The 16,827-nt window shown below is 36.7% G+C and overlaps 1 protein-coding gene across 1 annotated transcript; it reads left to right on the top strand.

The window, feature by feature from the left end:
- The first annotated feature begins 303 nt into the window (after positions 1 to 303).
- LOC107610000 (14-3-3-like protein) lies at positions 304 to 2,778 on the top strand. Its single transcript, XM_016312064.3, has 4 exons — positions 304 to 1,139; positions 1,757 to 1,879; positions 2,212 to 2,328; positions 2,473 to 2,778. The coding sequence occupies exons 1-4, from the start codon at positions 651 to 653 to the stop codon at positions 2,527 to 2,529; spliced, it is 786 nt and encodes a 261-aa protein (XP_016167550.1). The 5' UTR covers positions 304 to 650; the 3' UTR covers positions 2,530 to 2,778.
- Positions 2,779 to 16,827: the final 14,049 nt, after the last annotated feature.

Here is a 16,827-nt window from a genome sequence, read left to right as displayed (position 1 = left end):
ATTTTCCTAAGCTGGGAATGAGTAAACACAAAAAATCATTCTAATACAAATTATTTCAACATTTAGTAACAATCGTCGAACATAAAATTTTAAATCCTTGTTTTTCTTTTCTTAAATTTTGTTCCAATATCTTTACACAACTTTGTTTAGTAGAAATTTATTTTTGTTCCCAAAATTATGGTCATGATCTAAATCGGCTTTTGAGAGTTTAAAATTCGATAGGAAGGAGCATAATAATCACGAACGGTGGTACAAAACAAACTGGTCTTTATTGTCGAAGCGAAAATGTTAAAAAATAGAAACTGATAACACTAAAACACAACTAATTAACAAGAACGATGATGCCTATTTTTGTACGAGGAGAAGTTCTAAAAGTGAGGATTAATGGATTATATTTATTCCAGCTCCAAAAATAACCTCTTTCCACCACTTGTGAAATTCTCCCTAAACCCGCAACATTCATCGGTAACACCATCACAAATAGAATAAGCAACAACCCAATACATACGGGTTCCCCCATAAAAAAACGCATCATAACAACAATAATAGTATATAAAAGGCAAAAGCTACTATTTAATTTCTCAATTCCCATTCGCTTTTCTTTCTTTCTTTCTCTACAAGCCACGGACCAAGATCTCTTCAGAGCAACAATGGCAAGCGCTCCCAATCCACGAGAGGAGTTCGTATACATGGCAAAGCTAGCAGAGCAAGCTGAGCGCTACGAGGAGATGGTGGAGTACATGGAGAAGGTGTCAGCTGCCGCCACCGACGGCGAGGAGTTGTCGGTGGAGGAGCGGAACCTTCTCTCCGTGGCATACAAGAATGTGATCGGCGCTCGACGCGCGTCGTGGCGCATAATCTCCTCCATTGAGCAGAAGGAGGAGAGCAAAGGGAACACAGAACATGTGGCTACCATTAAGGAATACCGCTCCAAGATAGAGTCTGAGCTGGCCAACATCTGTGATGGCATTCTCAAGCTTTTGGACTCTCGCCTTGTGCCTTCAGCAACCACCAGCGATTCCAAGGTCTTCTACTTTAAGATGAAAGGTGACTACCATCGATACCTTGCGGAGTTCAAGTCTGGTGCAGACCGCAAGGAGGCTGCGGAGAGCACCCTTGCCGCCTACCAATCCGCTCAGGTTCAATAATTCACTTGCTTTTAGAACAAAAATCACTCCCCAATGAATATTTAGTAGGATCATTTCATTTTTAACAAATTTTAATTATTACATTAGTTTTAAATATTTTTTTTATTAACTAAAACAGTTTTTATATTAAATTTTAATAAAAAATCACATAACTTATTTTATATTATTATTTAATAAAGGCATAATATTTTTATAAACATTCAAATGTCTCTGATCAATTTAATAAATTTTAATATTTTATTTTATTTGACAAATTAATTTTTACGTTAAATTTTAGTAAAAAGACTTCAATAAATTATTTTTTATTATTATTTCATAAAAACATAATAATACCTATAAATTTTTAAAATTCTTTTGTTATTTTTTTTATAGATAGATGAATAATTTGATGAAAAAATTACATTTTTTTAAATATAATGAAAATTTGGAAATTGATTTAGCCATTAAAATTTATTGATTTGTTTAAAATTTCTTAGACACTGACTTATAACGTTATTTGCTTTTATTATTAGAATTGTGATCCTTCTAATCTTTTACAATGGAAAAAAGATGTGTGATTTTGTGGTTTATTTATTTTTGACTATTTCTTGTTTTAACTTTGGCTCCAGGATATTGCGAATGAGGAGTTGCCTCCAACCCATCCAATCAGGCTGGGTCTTGCTTTGAACTTCTCTGTCTTTTACTATGAGATTCTTAATTCTCCTGACAAAGCTTGTAGCCTTGCTAAACAGGTTCGTTTCGGGGCAGCTATGTTAATTCTTTCAATGAACTTTTTTCCTTTTTAGTGAAATGCACAATAATATTTGTCATCAGGGAATTGTGATAACCAATAATTTCCAATAACCATTGAAGACTCGATGAAGTAATATTGCTAGGTTCTCTACATGAATTAATCCTTGTTTTGTGCTTTGTGAAAATAACAATAAATTCATCTTTAGAAAACCCATTAAAATCATAGTCTTAATTACTTTTGTTAATAAGTTTATTGGTGCATCTATTAGTTTATGGATAGTATATTGTTTACTTATAAGTAATTAATTTCGTTCTTCAAATATTTATTTAGGCTTTTGACAAGGCAATTGCTGAGCTGGATACATTGGGAGAGGAATCATACAAAGATAGCACTTTGATCATGCAACTTCTTCGCGATAACCTTACCCTTTGGACTTCTGACACGCAGGTATGGCCTTTTTTTTTTTTTTTACCGTGTCATTTGTATATTCTAATATGTACAATTGTCTTAGAGAAAATCTAAGTGATTAATATTATTCTTCTGTTTAATCTATATGTATTGATTTTGGTTTATATGTGGGTTTGGTTTCAGGATGAAGGTGCAGATGAAATTAAAGAAGCAGCACCAAAAAGTGAAGAACAACAATAGATATATCTTGTTGCTATATCTTGTTGCTAATTAGTTGTTGAATTCCTCTACTATAAAGTTTCAAAAGGGAGAAGATATTTATTGCAATCTATATATTCTTGAGATATATATTATGCCTTCATGGTTGTTGTTATGAATTATGGGTAAAATTAGGCTCATTTAGATTTTTATTATATTCATGTTTTTGAGTCACCTATTTTATAAGTGACACTAGAACTTCTATAACATATAATTGGATTGGATTATTGAGAAGCTATTCTTCGTAAAGATGAGGGTTTTTTACTTAAATAAAATAAACCAATACCAAAATTATTCTAAATTAAATTTTGAAATGTAAATATCCTCTTTCTACTGTTATATAAATCGTTTCAAGGGCACGAGGATTATATAATATGTTAACCATGCTACCTATGAACGATTTATACATGAATGACTTAGGAGAATAAGGAGTAAATCGTTGCAGGACACACAGAGTTATAGGTATCGCATAAATCGTCCCACCCTACAAAGATTTACGTAATTTTGAGCTAAAACACAAAGGTTTGGCACGATTAACGTGTTAAAGCAAATCCTCTCAAGCTTATCACGATTTATATATAATAGGGTACTTTTATTTATAATATTTTAATTTAAATAATATCTATTTAAATTTTAACTTAAAAAATAAAAATATACTTTTTATAATTTCAATTATTAATTTCATTAATAAGATTAAATTAAATTAAAAAAATACTAACAAATTATAATGAAAAGAGCACTAAATTTTAATATATAAATTTAATTTTTTTTCTTTAAAAAAATATCAAAAGGTGTTAAAAATAAATTTTGAATAATATAAATTCATGTTGTTTTGAGTAACATAAATTTAAATTTTTATAAAATTTTTACACTACAAGAAAAAAGGCCTATGGCCACGCTTTTTTTTGCTACGCTTTAAAAGCGTGGCCAAAAGTGGTCTATGTCCACGCTTTTGTGAGGGTGGAGTTTGAATAGAGATTTGACCACGCTTTTATGAGGGTGACAGTTGATGCGAGATTTAGCCACGTTTTTTTCTGCCACGCTTATAAAGCGTAGCCGTAGAGAGATTTCGGCACGCTTTTAAAGCGTGGCAACAGGAATTTATTATTGTGGCATTTCAAAAGTGTAGCCGTTTTCTACAAGCCTTTTGGCACGCTTCAAAAGCGTGGCCAAAAGGTTCCCTCAGAAAAAAAAATTAAAGAAGCTCGAATTAAATAAAAACGCTCCAGAGTTCAATTCTTCGTGATTCAAAGACTTAGAGAAAAAAAGCCCTAGCTAACTCCTTCTTTGTGCCCTGCCTTAACTCCTCCTTCGAAAGCCCCCAATGGCGATCACCAATCTCCGTTCAAAAGCCCTAACTCCTCCTTCATTGTACTCACCTTAACCCTTCTTCAAAAGCCCTAACCTCTGCCCTCACTGCGACGACAACACTCCAACGAAGTGCCACTCGGATGACACTCTGTGAAGAACGACGAAGCCCTCCCTTCCGCGCTGCCACTCGCTTCCTGCTTATTGCTTCTTTGTAAGTCTCTCAGGCCAGGACGACGAAGCCCTAACATCTGATGGGTACATTGTGACGAGGTGGAAAAGCGCTAGTTCCAGCTTCGAAGAAGGCTGTAGGTTTCTCCTCTTTTTGTTTTTCTGCAGTTAGATTCATGAGGATGACTCTAAGTTTTCATTCTTTTTTTTTATTATTCATTGTTTTGATTCTCATGCATTTCTTCAGGAGACGGTGAGGAACCCGTTATTTGAGAAGCATCCTAAGCAGTTCGGGATCAGAGGAGCAGAGGAAGAAGAGGATCCTCAAGCAGAGGTTGAAGGCTCCACCAGCTTTGAACCAGTTCACCAAGACCCTTGACAAGAACCTAGGTGCGTAAATAATTATCTCCATTTTATTTCATTTGCCCTGTTTTATGTTTGTGTAATGCTTCAAGTGTAGTAATATTTTTCTCTTATTTATTTAGAAATTTTTTTATGTTAATGATAGCTTTTATTGGATACCTTGCTATTTAGAAAATTGTTGTTTCATGAATTGGACAAGGCCTTGTAATTATTCTGACTTCATAGCTTTGCATAATTATTGTGTCTTATCAGTTTATATCTTAAAACATTAGATTTTGTGAGCATGATTACTTTTGCTTAATTCACTATTAATAGCCGAGTAGTGTATTGTGACTTTAGTGTGTTTGATGTATTATCTTGTTGTCACTTTAAATAAGAATTGAACGCATATAGAGTTATTAGTCAAGAGCATTTTTTTTCTACTTTATTAACTCATTTGGATATTAATTACTGCAACTTAATAATGATTTTCTACTGGCTCACTGTATCTTCGTTTTGGTTATTTTAAATTGTTTTCTATGAGGGTTACTATAGGTTTGTTTGAGCTATCATGTCTTATGTTCATGTGTGTAAGTTTAGGTTTCTGCACCAAACATGAGTTCATGGTCGTATGTTTTCATTGTGTTTTGCTTTATTTGACTGAGTCTTAGTAGAAATGAAGCAGGAATGCACCATTTGGAAAGGAAAGAGTACTGGTTTCAAACCCAATACATAAGACCATATGAAATTTGAAAAATAAAATAACACATAAAATTTGAGTTTGTTATAAAGTTGGGAACACTTTGTTATGCTTAAGAAATGGAATAAAGTGCGGATGTGCTTATATAATGTGAAGTAAGTGTTCAAAAGAGCTCTTTGCCTCAGAATGCAATATATTGTGGCTTACTCTCCTTCCTTCTAGCATTAGATACCTAGCAACAGTAGCAGAAAATTAAAGGTCACTTATAATTTTTTGTGCATAAGCAACCAAGATCACGATCAGCCAAAAGATTTTAAAATTTTGCATTGGAATCAGGGTTGCTTGTAGAGCTGAGTTATATTTTATTTCTGTAGGGGAAGCTATTTTGTTCCTAATTTTGTTTATTTTTCTATTTTATGTTAGTAGAAGAGTTAGAATGAGTGCGAAAATGGTGTTTCTTGTGAATGATTGAGCTTCTTTTATTTCCCCAGCTGTTAAGATGAGAAGTTAAAATAAATGAACATGAAAATTTAGTTTCCCAGTTTATTTGCTTTTAGTTTTCGGATGTTTACTACCCTTGTTTTTTGGTAGTTTTTCTTGTTTCTCACTCTAGTCTCATTTGTTTCAGTTTCACCCAAGGCACCTAAACTAAAGCCAATAGCAGGTTTATCAATTCCATTTTGTGTAATAGAGAAACAAAGCCCTGGTTCTTGGTCATTAATTGAGCCAAGTTCATTCAAAGTCAGAGGGAAAAACTGCTTTAGGTTGGTACAAAATACTTGTTTTTGTATACACACCATTTTGGGGGGATTAATGCTTAACCTTTAGGTTATGATCACCCTCATGTTGAGGATATTATGACAAAAACAAAATTTTTTATTATTGATAGTGCTAGAATTCATTGTTGCTTGGACTTGGTTGGCAGGGACAAGAAGAAAGAATTTGTGCCAACCAATGCTGCTTTCTATTCCCTTGGAGCAGACCTCTTTCTGTCTCAGCGAAAAATTAAACATATCGCGCGCTTTGTAGGAGTTCCTTCTATCAGCATACCTGGGGATGTTCCTTCTATTCTTATTGTAAATATTCAGGTAGCTGCATATTTTCTAGTCCAAATTGAACTTCAACTGAGAATTTCTTATCTTACATTATTGGGGTGCAAATTTTATGTTCGACATCTGAATATTAGTTTATTAATGTTTGTATATGCACAGCAATTTTTCATACTCTTGTATGATTTCCCCTGAAATTGTATGCTGTTTGAAGAAGCGGATGATTGACGGTTTAGAATTCAGAATAAATTCTCGTTGCAAGTATAGTTTTTAAACCAAGCAATCATCCTTTCTTACAAACGTTTTGGTTGTCACAAGTAACAAACCCCTTTGAAATTGATAACCGAAGTATTTAACTCGGGTCGTCTTCTCAAGGAACTGCATGGAGGTATGTTCTTATTATTGGTTATGAGTTTTGTAAATTGGGGGTTTTGAAAGTAAGGAACAAGTAATTTAAATGACAAGTAAAATAAATAAATGACTATAAAAAAAACTCTTGGTGAGGTACGAAAATTCGGAAGTCCTATCCTAGTTACTCTTATGAGAATTGAGGTTAACCCCACTTAGTTAACCTTTACGAAAGCAAGGGAAAGTCAAGTGGACTAATTAGTTAGATCCCCAAGTCCTAGCCAACTCCTAAGAAAAGACTAGAGTTAGTGGAATTCTAGTCAATTAGAGAAATTAATCAACAATCACGATAAATTTGATAACTCAAGAGCCTCCAGTTAATCAATTAAAGCCAAGTATATAAAAAAAGCTAAATAAGAATCATAAATCTGAAATACCTCAATTGCATTAATAAAAAAAATTCAATCTAAACATAAAGAGTTCATAAACTGAATTGATAAAATAAATAAAAGGAACATTGAACCTGGAACTCAGAAGAAATTGTAAGTTAAAATAATAAAGTTGAAATCCTAATTCCTTTAAGAGGAATCCTAATCCTAAATCCTAAGAGAGAGGAGAGAACCTCTCTCTCTAAAAACTACATCTAAATTATGAAAAGTGAATTATGAGCTGATTGAATTGTTTGAATGGATTCTCCCACTTTATAGCCTCTAATCTATGTTTTCTGGGCCGAAAACTGGGTCGAAAACAGCCCAGAAATCACTGGAGAAGAAATCTGCCATGCTGATTTTCGTCACTGTGATGCGTCCTCGTGGAGCGCGCATTCGCGTCACCTAGCATCAGGGTAACTATGGCATATTATATATCAAATCGAAGCCCGGACGTTAGCTTTCCAACGCAACTGGAACCACGTCGTTTGGACCTCTGCAGCTCATGTTATGACCGTTTTAGTGCGAGAGGGTCAGGTTGACAGCTTTGCAGTTCCTTCAACTTCTTGTATTCCTTCCACTTTTGCATGCTTCCTTTCCATCCTCTAAGCCATTCTTGCCCTGTAAATCCTGAAATCACTTGACGCACATATCAAGGTATCGAATGGTAATAAGAGAGGGTTAAACATATCAAAATTAAGACCAAAGAAGCATGTTTTCAATCATAGCACAAAATCAGGAAGGAAAACGTAAACTCATGCAAATCATATGAATAAGTGTATGAAAGATTGATAAAATTCACTCAATTGAGCACAGGATAAATCGTAAAATAGTGATTTATCAACCTCTCCACACTTAAACATTAGCATGTCCTCATGCTAAGCTCAATAGAAGCTATAAAAGGGTAAAGAGGAATGGTGTGATGTATGAAATGCAACCTATCTATATGAATGCAACTACATGCTAAGATGTTTCTATCTACTTGGTTAAAAGTAAATAAGCTCTTCAAGACAAACATAAATCAGATTTCACTAATTCAAATCATACAATAAAAAGCAAGTAAACTTGTAAGAAGATAGCTCATGAAAGCAGGGAACATAGAATTAAGCACTGAACCCTTACTGGTAGTGTATATCACTCTAACTCTCAAGTGTCTAGGGTTAATCACTCTACTCTTCTCTAGTCATGCTTTCTAAACTTTGTTCTTCATCTAACCAATCAACAAAAATTTAATGTACCAATGCAAACATCATGAGGTCTTTTCAAGGTTGTAATGGGGCTAAGGTAAGGGTGACGGTATATATATATGGCTAAGTGAGCTATAAATTGAATCTTTAATTAACCTAAACTTTCACCTAACATACATATACTCTATATAATTCTAATTCATGCCTAGCTACCCAAAATTCCCACTTTTGCATTACATACTCATGTATCAACTTTTCTTTTTAATTTATCACATGTGCATTGATCTTTCATTATTAAACTTAGCATTGGGGTAATTTTGTCCCCTTATTTATTTACTTATTTATTGAATATTTTTTTTTGAACATGAAAATAAACATAGCTTATCAATGCACATGGATTTTTAATTTTTTTATAGTTTCACATGAGTAGGTACATAAATTCCTATTTTTTTTATCATGGTAGAAACATAACACATTCCCTTATTAACCCATGTTCCCACAGTTTCCCCACAATTAATTGTTACACAATCCCTATCTTAAGCTAACCAAAGATTCAATTGGGATATATAATTGTTTTTCCGCTTAAGGCTAGTGATGTGGTAAAATAAAGAACAAATGAGATTTAAAGGCTCAAAGTGGCTAACAAAGGTAATTGAAAGGGTAGGCTTATTTGGGATAAGTGAGCTAATAATCAGATAATGACCTCAATCATATGCAAGCATGTAAATACACTAAATAGTGGACATATAGAATGGAACAAAGCAAAGATTGCAATCATAGGGAAGAAAACACACAGGAATAAAAATTTATGGTTAAATAATGTAACCATATAAATAAGTTCAAAATCTCACAGGTTGTGTGTTCTTGGCTATAATTCATGTTCCAAATACAACTTCAAACAAGTTTTAACATAAAAAAATTTTCAATTTAAATTAGTGAAAATTTTCAAAAATAGAGTCCTAAAAAGAAATTTATTACTTTAACCAAGTAGTGACTAAATGCATAAAATCAAACAAACATGCAATTAAACATGTGGTGCACGAATTGTGAATCACATTTTTCACAACTCGTACCACTGACCAGCAAGTGCACTGGGTCGTCCAAGTAATACCTTACGTGAGTAAGGGTCGAATCCCACGGAGATTGTTAGTTTGAAACAATCTATGGTTATCTTGTAACTCTTAGTCAGGAAGTCAATTATGTTTATCAGTTGAATTTCGAATGAACAAGAGAGCATGGATTAAAGGTTACTTGTTATGCAGTAATGAAGAATGTGTTGGATTTTTAGAGATGCTTTGTCTTCTGAATCTCTGCTTTCATCTGTTTTCTGATTCACGCACGCACGTCCTCCTATGGCAAGCTGTGTGTAGGTGGATCACCGTTGTCAATGGCTACCATCCATCCTTCCAGTGAAAAGATTCCCAGTGCGCTGTCACTGCACGGCTAATCATCTGCAGGTTCTCGATCATGCCGGAATAGGATCTGCTATCCTTTTGCGTCTGTCACTACGCCCAGCAATCGCGAGTTTGAAGTTCGTCACAGCCATCCAATCCCAGAATCCTACTCGGAATACCACAGACAAGGTTTAGACTTTCCGGATTCTCATGAATGCCGCCATCGGTTCTAGCTTATACCACGAAGATTCCAATTAAGAAATCTAAGAGATATTCATTCATTCTATAGTGGAACGTAGGTGGTTGTCAGGCACGCGTTCGTGGAGGAATGATGATGATTGTCACGTTCATCACATTCATATTGAAGTGCAAATGAATATCTTAGATAGGAACACGCATGTCGAATGGAAAACAGAAATACTTGCATTAATTCATCGAGACACAACAGAGCTCCTCACCCCCAACAATGGAGTTTAGAGACTCATGCCATCAGAGAATACAAAGTTCAGATCTAAAAATGTCATGAGATACAAAATAGATCTCTAAAAGTAGTTTAAATACTAAACTAGTAGCCTAGGTTTACAAAAATTGAGTAAACTATGATGGATGGTGCAGAGATCCACTTCTGGGGCCCACTTGGTGTGTGCTGGGGCTGAGACTTAAGCAATTCACGTGCATAAGGTTATTTTGGGCGTTCAACGCCAGGTTTGGATCCATTTCTAGCGTTGAACTCCAGCTTTTAATCCTTTTCTGGCGCTGGACGCCAGAATTGGGCAGAGAACTGGCGTTGAACACCAGTTTACATCGTCTATCCTTGAGCAAAGTATGGACTATTTTATATTGCTGGAAAGCCCTGGATGTCTACTTTCCAACGCAGTTGGAAGCACGCTATTTCGAGTTCTATAGCTCCAGAAAATCAACTTTGAGTGCAGGGAGGTCAGAATCCAACAGCATCAGCAGTCCTTTTTCAGCCTGAATCAAATTTTTGCTCAGCTCCCTCAATTTCAGTCAGAAAAATACCTGAAATTACAGAAAAACATACAACTCATAGTAAAGTCCAGAAATATGAATTTTTCCTAAAAACTAATAGAATTAAACTAACAACTAACTAAAACATCCTAAAAACTATATGAAATTAACCCCAAAAAGCGTATAAAATATCCGCTCATCACAACACCAAACTTAAACTGTTGCTTGTCCTCAAGCAACTAGACAAATAAAATAGAAGACTAATAGATTGAGAAGCAATAATATCTCAGAGTTATTGGATGAAGCTCAGATTCTAATCAGATGAGCGGGGCTAGTAGCTTTTTGCTTCTGAACAGTTTTGGCATCTCACTTTATCCATTGAAGCTCAGAGTGATTGGCATCTATAGGAACTCAGAATTCAGATAGTGTTATTGATTCTCTTAATTCAGTATGATGATTCTTGAACACAGCTTCTTTATGAGTCTTGGCCGTGGCCCTAAGCACTTTGTTTTCTAGTATTACCACCGGATACATAAATGCCACAGACACATAACTGGGTGAACCTTTTCAGATTGTGACTCAGCTTTGCTAAAGTCTCCAATTAGAGGTGTCCAAATTTCTTAAGCACACTCTTCTTTTTGCTTGGACCTTGACTTTAACCGCTCAGTTCTCAAGTTTTCACTTGACACCTTCACGCCACAAGCACATGATTAGGGACAGCTTGGTTTAGCCGCTTAGGCAAGGATTTTATTCCTTCTTGGCCCTCCTATCCACTGATGCTCAAAGCCTTGGGATCCTTTTTATTACCCTTGTCTTTTGGTTTTAAGGGCTATTGGCTCTTTCTGCTTGCTTTTTCTCTTTTTTTTTTGCTGCTTTTTCTTGCTTCAAGAATCATTTTTTTTTATTTTTCAGATTATCAATAACATGTCTCATGTTCATCATTCTTTCAAGAGCCAACATATTTAACAGTCTTAAACAACAAATTCAAAAGACATATGCACTGTTCAAGCATTCATTCAGAAGACAGAAAGCATTGCCACCACATTTAGCTAATTAGAATTTCTCTTATTAAAACTCGAAATTTTATTGCCTCTTATTCAAAAGATCTACTACTTTATTCATGTTTGCTGATGATGAGAAAAATAAACTATAGCTTAATTGGAGATAAAATCAAAATAGATACTAATTACTACTATATGACTCCTAAAGTAAACTTCTATAAGAACACTATCACAGATTTAAGGCAAAAATTGAAAATTAACAACCTTTATTCTGGGAGAACGGGGGTTCCTCTGATCTTTGGGGTGTTTGGTCCTGCAAGAGATAACTTCTGGCGCTTCAAGTCCCTTAAGTCACGCCCTTGCTCCTCTTGTTCTTTAAACAAATAGCTAAGAATTTGACTTTGTTTCTTCTGTTCTTTTATTATTTGTTCCATAGCTTCCCGTATCTTGGTAATAGACGTCTCAAGATACTCCCAGTATTCAGATTGAGGGATTTCTGGGAGAAATTCCTCCTTTTTCTTCTTGATAGGATCATCCTGTGCTTGTTGTTTGTCCATTGATGCTTTGGTGATTGGTTTCTCAACTGAGATATACTCAGTTATTCCCATCCTTACTCCAGTGTCCTTGCAAAGCAGAGAGATCACGCTTGGATAAGCTAACTTGGCCTCTTTAGAATTTTTGTTAGCAATTTTGTAGAGTTCAGCTGAGATCAGCTGATGAACTTCCACTTCTTTTCCCATCATGATGCAATGGATCATTACTGCTCTTTTAATAGTGACTTCAGAACGGTTGCTAGTAGGCAACAGAGAATGCCCAATGAAGTCCAGCCATCCTCTGGCGACTGGTGTGGGATCTTCTCTCTTGAGTTGATTTGGGAGACCCTTTGTGTTGGTGGTCCATCTGGCTCCAGGGATACATATATCCTCTAGAATCTTATCCAGACCCTTGTCTGTTCTCATCATTCTCCTGTTGAAGGAGTCTGGATCATCTTTCAACTGAGGCAGCTTTAAGATCTCTCTGATCTTGTCAGGGGTGGTATGAACAATCGTTCCTCTAACCATGGTCCGATATTCATAGAAAGCAGTTCCAGATAGTTTTTGCTTGTCAGTCTGCCACATATTAGCATAGAACTCCTGGATCATATTCCTTCCTGCCTTCGTTTTAGGATTAGCTAGGACTTCCCAGTTCCTGATTCGAATTTGCTCCTGGATCTCCGGATATTCATCTTCTTTCAGATCGAATCTGATTTCCGGGATCACTGATCTCAGACCCATTATTTTGTTATAATGGTCTGAATGTTCTTTAGATAAGAACTTCCCTTGATTCCAAAGTGGTTTTGGAACGCTCTCTTTCTTGCCTCTTGGAGTGGGTTGTTTTCCTTTGGGAGCCATGATCTTAGTGATCGCGGATAAACACACCAAACTTAGAGGTTTGCTTGTCCTCAAGCAAAAGAAAAGAAAGGAGAGGGATAGAAGGAGAGCTAGGTGCAATTGTTGATGGGAGGGGAAGGAGGCCGAACTCATATTTATAGGGAGGGAGGGTGGGTTTTCGAAAAAGAGATAAAGATATGATAAAAAGATTTATTTGGAAAAGATAAGATAAAAGATATGATAAGAGAAGATATAGTTTAAAATTGAGAGGATAAGAAAGATTTTTGAAAAAGATAGATTTAGATTTTGAAAAAGATAAAAGTGGAGGTTTTGAAAAAGATATTGATGAGTTGAAAAGATATATTTGAAAAAAAAAAGTTTTGAAAAAAGTTGGATTGAATTTGCAAAGAGGGTTTGTGCTTATGGATTAAGATATATTTGATATTTTTAAAGTAGGATTTTTAAAAATTATGGAATTTAGAAATCAAGGTTCTTAACATGTTTATGCAAGAAATCATGAATTGAAGTATGAAAATCAAGATTTAGAATGAAAAGATTTGAAGAAAAATGAGTTTTGTCTCCTCCCTGCCATCCTGGCGTTTGAACGCCCAAACACTGCCTGTTTTGGGCGTTCAACGCCCAAATGCTACTCTCCTGGGCATTCAACGCCCAGTTGCTGCCCTTTTCTGGCGTTGAACGCCAGATTGCTACCCTTACTGGCGTTCAGCGCCCACTGGCTGCCCCTTTTGGGCGTTGAACGCCCAAAATGGCCCTTTACTAGCGTTTTCATGCCAGTGAGCTCTTTTTCTCTGTTTTGAGTGCAGATTCCTTCTGTAACCCTGTGAAGTTATGAAAATGATGATTTACCTTAGTATCAATGAACTCTATATAAACAAATAAAAATAAAAATATGGCAAAATACTTAGAGGATTGATGCCCCATGGCTGGGTTGCCTCCCAGCAAGCGCTTCTTTATTGTCTTTAGCTGGACCTTGCTGAGCTTTTAGTCTAGCTTCAGCCTTGAGCATTCTTGCTCAACGTTGCCCTCAAGATAGTGCTTGATTCTCTGTCCATTGACAATGAACCTCTTATCAGAATCAATATCTTGAAGCTCCACATAACCATATGGTGATACGCTTGTAATCACGTATGGTCCCCTCCACCGGGATTTCAATTTCCCGGGGAATAGCCTGAGTCTAGAGTTGAACAGCAGAACCTTCTGTCCTGGCTCAAAGATTCTAGATGACAGCTTTCTGTCATGCCATTTTTTCGATTTCTCTTTATAAAGCTTGGCATTTTCGAAAGCTGTGAATCTGAATTCCTCTAGCTCATTTAGCTGGAGCAATCTTTTTTCTCCTACTAATTTGGCATCAAAGTTTAGGAATCTGGTTGCCCAATAAGCTTTATGTTCCAGTTCCACGGGCAGGTGACATGCCTTACCATACATAAGTTAGTATGGAGAGGTCCCTATAGGGGTCTTGAATGTTGTTCTGTAAGCCCACAGAGCATCATCCAAGCTCCGTGCCCAATCCTTTCTACGGGTATTTACTGTCCGTTCCAGGATTCTCTTTAATTCTCTGTTAGAGACTTCAGCTTGCCCATTGGTTTGCGGATGGTATGAGTAGCCACCTTGTGGCGAATTCCATACCGAACCATGGCAGAGTAAAGATGTTTATTGCAGAAGTGAGTGCCCCCATCACTAATTAGTACTCTAGGGACGCCAAACCTGCTAAAGATATGTTTCTGGAGGAACTTTAGCACTGTTTTAGTATCATTGGTGGGTGTGGCAATGGCCTCAACCCATTTGGATACATAGTCAACTGCCACCAGAATATAAGTGTTTGAGTATGATGGTGGGAAAGGTCCCATGAAGTCAATTCCCCATACATCAAACAACTCAATTTCCAAGATTCCTTGTTGAGGCATAGCGTAACCATGAGGCAGATTGCCAGCTCTTTGGCAACTGTCACAGTTACGTACAAACTCTCGAGAATCTTTATAGAGTGTGGGCCAATAGAAGCCACATTGGAGGACCTTGGTGGCTGTTCGCTCACCTCCGAAATGGCCTCCATATTGAGATCCATGGCAGTGCCATAGGATCCTCTGTGCTTCTTCCCTAGGCACACACCTACGGATTATTCCGTCTGCGCATCTCTTAAAGAGATAAGGTTCATCCCACAAGTAGTACTTTGCATTAGTGATTAATTTCTTCTTTTGTATACTGTTATACTCTTTGGGTATGAACCTTGCAGCTTTATAGTTTACAATATCGGCAAACCATGGTGTTTCCTGAATGGCAAATAGATGCTCATCCGGAAAAGTCTTAGAGATCTCAAGAGAGGGGAGGGACGTCCCTTCTATTGGCTCTATCCGGGACAGATGATTAGCCACCTGGTTCTCTGTCCCTTTTCTGTATATCAAACTCTTGCAGAAGTAACACCCATCTGATGAGCCTGGGTTTTGAATCCTGCTTTGTGAGTAGATATTTAAGATCAGCATGGTCAGTATACACAATCACTTTTGATCCTACTAAGTAGGATCTGAACTTGTCAATGGCGTAAACCACTGCAAGTAATTCTTTTTCTGTGGTTGTGTAATTTTTCTGGGCATCATTTAAAATGCGACTAGCATAATAAATGACATGCAGAAGCTTGTCATGCCTCTGTCCCAGTACTGCACCAATGGCGTGATCACTGGCATCACACATTAACTCAAATGGTAATGTCCAGTCTGGTACAGAAATGACTGGCGCTGTGACCAGCTTAGCTTTCAGCATTTCAAACGCCTGCAGGCACTCTGTGTCAAACACAAATGGTGTGTCAGCAGCTAGCAGATTGCTTAGAGGTTTTGCGATTTTTGAAAAATCCTTTATAAACCTCCTATAGAATCCTGCATGCCCCAGAAAGCTTCTGATTGCCTTAACATTGGCAGGTGGTGGTAATTTTTCAATTACCTCTATTTTTGCTTGATCCACCTCTATTCTCTTGTTTGAGATTTTATGCTCAAGGACAATCCCTTCAGTCACCATGAAGTGACATTTTTCCCAGTTTAAAACTAGGTTGGTCTCTTGGCATCTTTTCAGAACAAGTTTCAGGTGATCAAGACAGGAGCTGAATGAGTCTCCATATACTGAGAAGTCATCCATGAAGACTTCCAGAAATTTTTCCAGCATATCAGAGAAAATAAAGAGCATGCATCTCTGGAAGGTTGCAGGCACATTACATAGCCCAAATGGCATCCTTCTATAAGCAAACACTCCAGATGGACATGTGAATGCTGTTTTCTCTTGATCCTGGGGATCTACTGCAATCTGGTTATAGCCTGAGTAGCCATCCAAAAAGCAGTAATACTCATGACCTGCCAGTCTTTCTAGCATCTGGTCTATGAATGGTAAAGGAAAATGATCCTTTCTGGTGGCTGTATTGAGCCTTCTGTAGTCAATACACATGCGCCACCCTGTAACTGTTCTTGTAGGAATCAGTTCATTTTTTTCATTATGAATCACTGTCATACCTCCCTTTTTTGGGACGACTTGGACAGGGCTCACCCAGGGGCTATCAGAAATAGGATAAATAATCCCAGCCTCTAGTAATTTGGTGACCTCTTTCTGCACCACTTCTTTCATGGCTGGATTTAGCCGCCTCTGTGGTTGAACCACTGGTTTAGCATTATCCTCCAATAAGATTTTGTGCATGCATCTAGCTGGGATTATGCCCTTAAGGTCACCTATGGACCACCCAAGAGCTGTCTTGTGTGTCCTCAGCACTTGAATAAGTGCTTCCTCTTCCTGTGAATTTAAAGCAGAGCTTATGATCACTGGAAAAGTGTCACCTTCTCCCAGAAATGCATATTTCAAGGATGGTGGTAATGGCTTGAGCTCGGGTTTAGGAGGTTTTTCCTCTTCTAGAAGAAATTTCAGAGGCTCTTTCATGTCCTCTGAATCCTCTAAATCAGGCTGAACATCTTTAAAGATATTTTCCAACTTTGATTCGAGACTTTCAGCCATGTTGATCT

The sequence above is a fragment of the Arachis ipaensis genome, chromosome B7 (genome assembly GCF_059453495.1).
Source record: "Arachis ipaensis isolate K30076 ecotype BB chromosome B7, ASM5945349v1, whole genome shotgun sequence".
In the NCBI taxonomy this organism is placed as follows: Eukaryota; Viridiplantae; Streptophyta; class Magnoliopsida; order Fabales; family Fabaceae; genus Arachis; species Arachis ipaensis.
This window is presented reverse-complemented; position numbering and strand designations above follow the sequence as displayed.

What these genes read in the sequence shown, in the direction of transcription:
- LOC107610000 (XM_016312064.3), top strand. Translation starts at nt 651, where the DNA reads ATGGCAAGCGCTCCCAATCCACGAGAGGAGTTCGTATACATGGCAAAG. An exon ending in CTTGTAGCCTTGCTAAACAG is followed by an intron (nt 1,880 to 2,211) that starts GTTCGTTTCGGG and finishes ATATTTATTTAG; the next exon opens with GCTTTTGACAAGGCAATTGC. An exon ending in TTTGGACTTCTGACACGCAG is followed by an intron (nt 2,329 to 2,472) that starts GTATGGCCTTTT and finishes GTTTGGTTTCAG; the next exon opens with GATGAAGGTGCAGATGAAAT.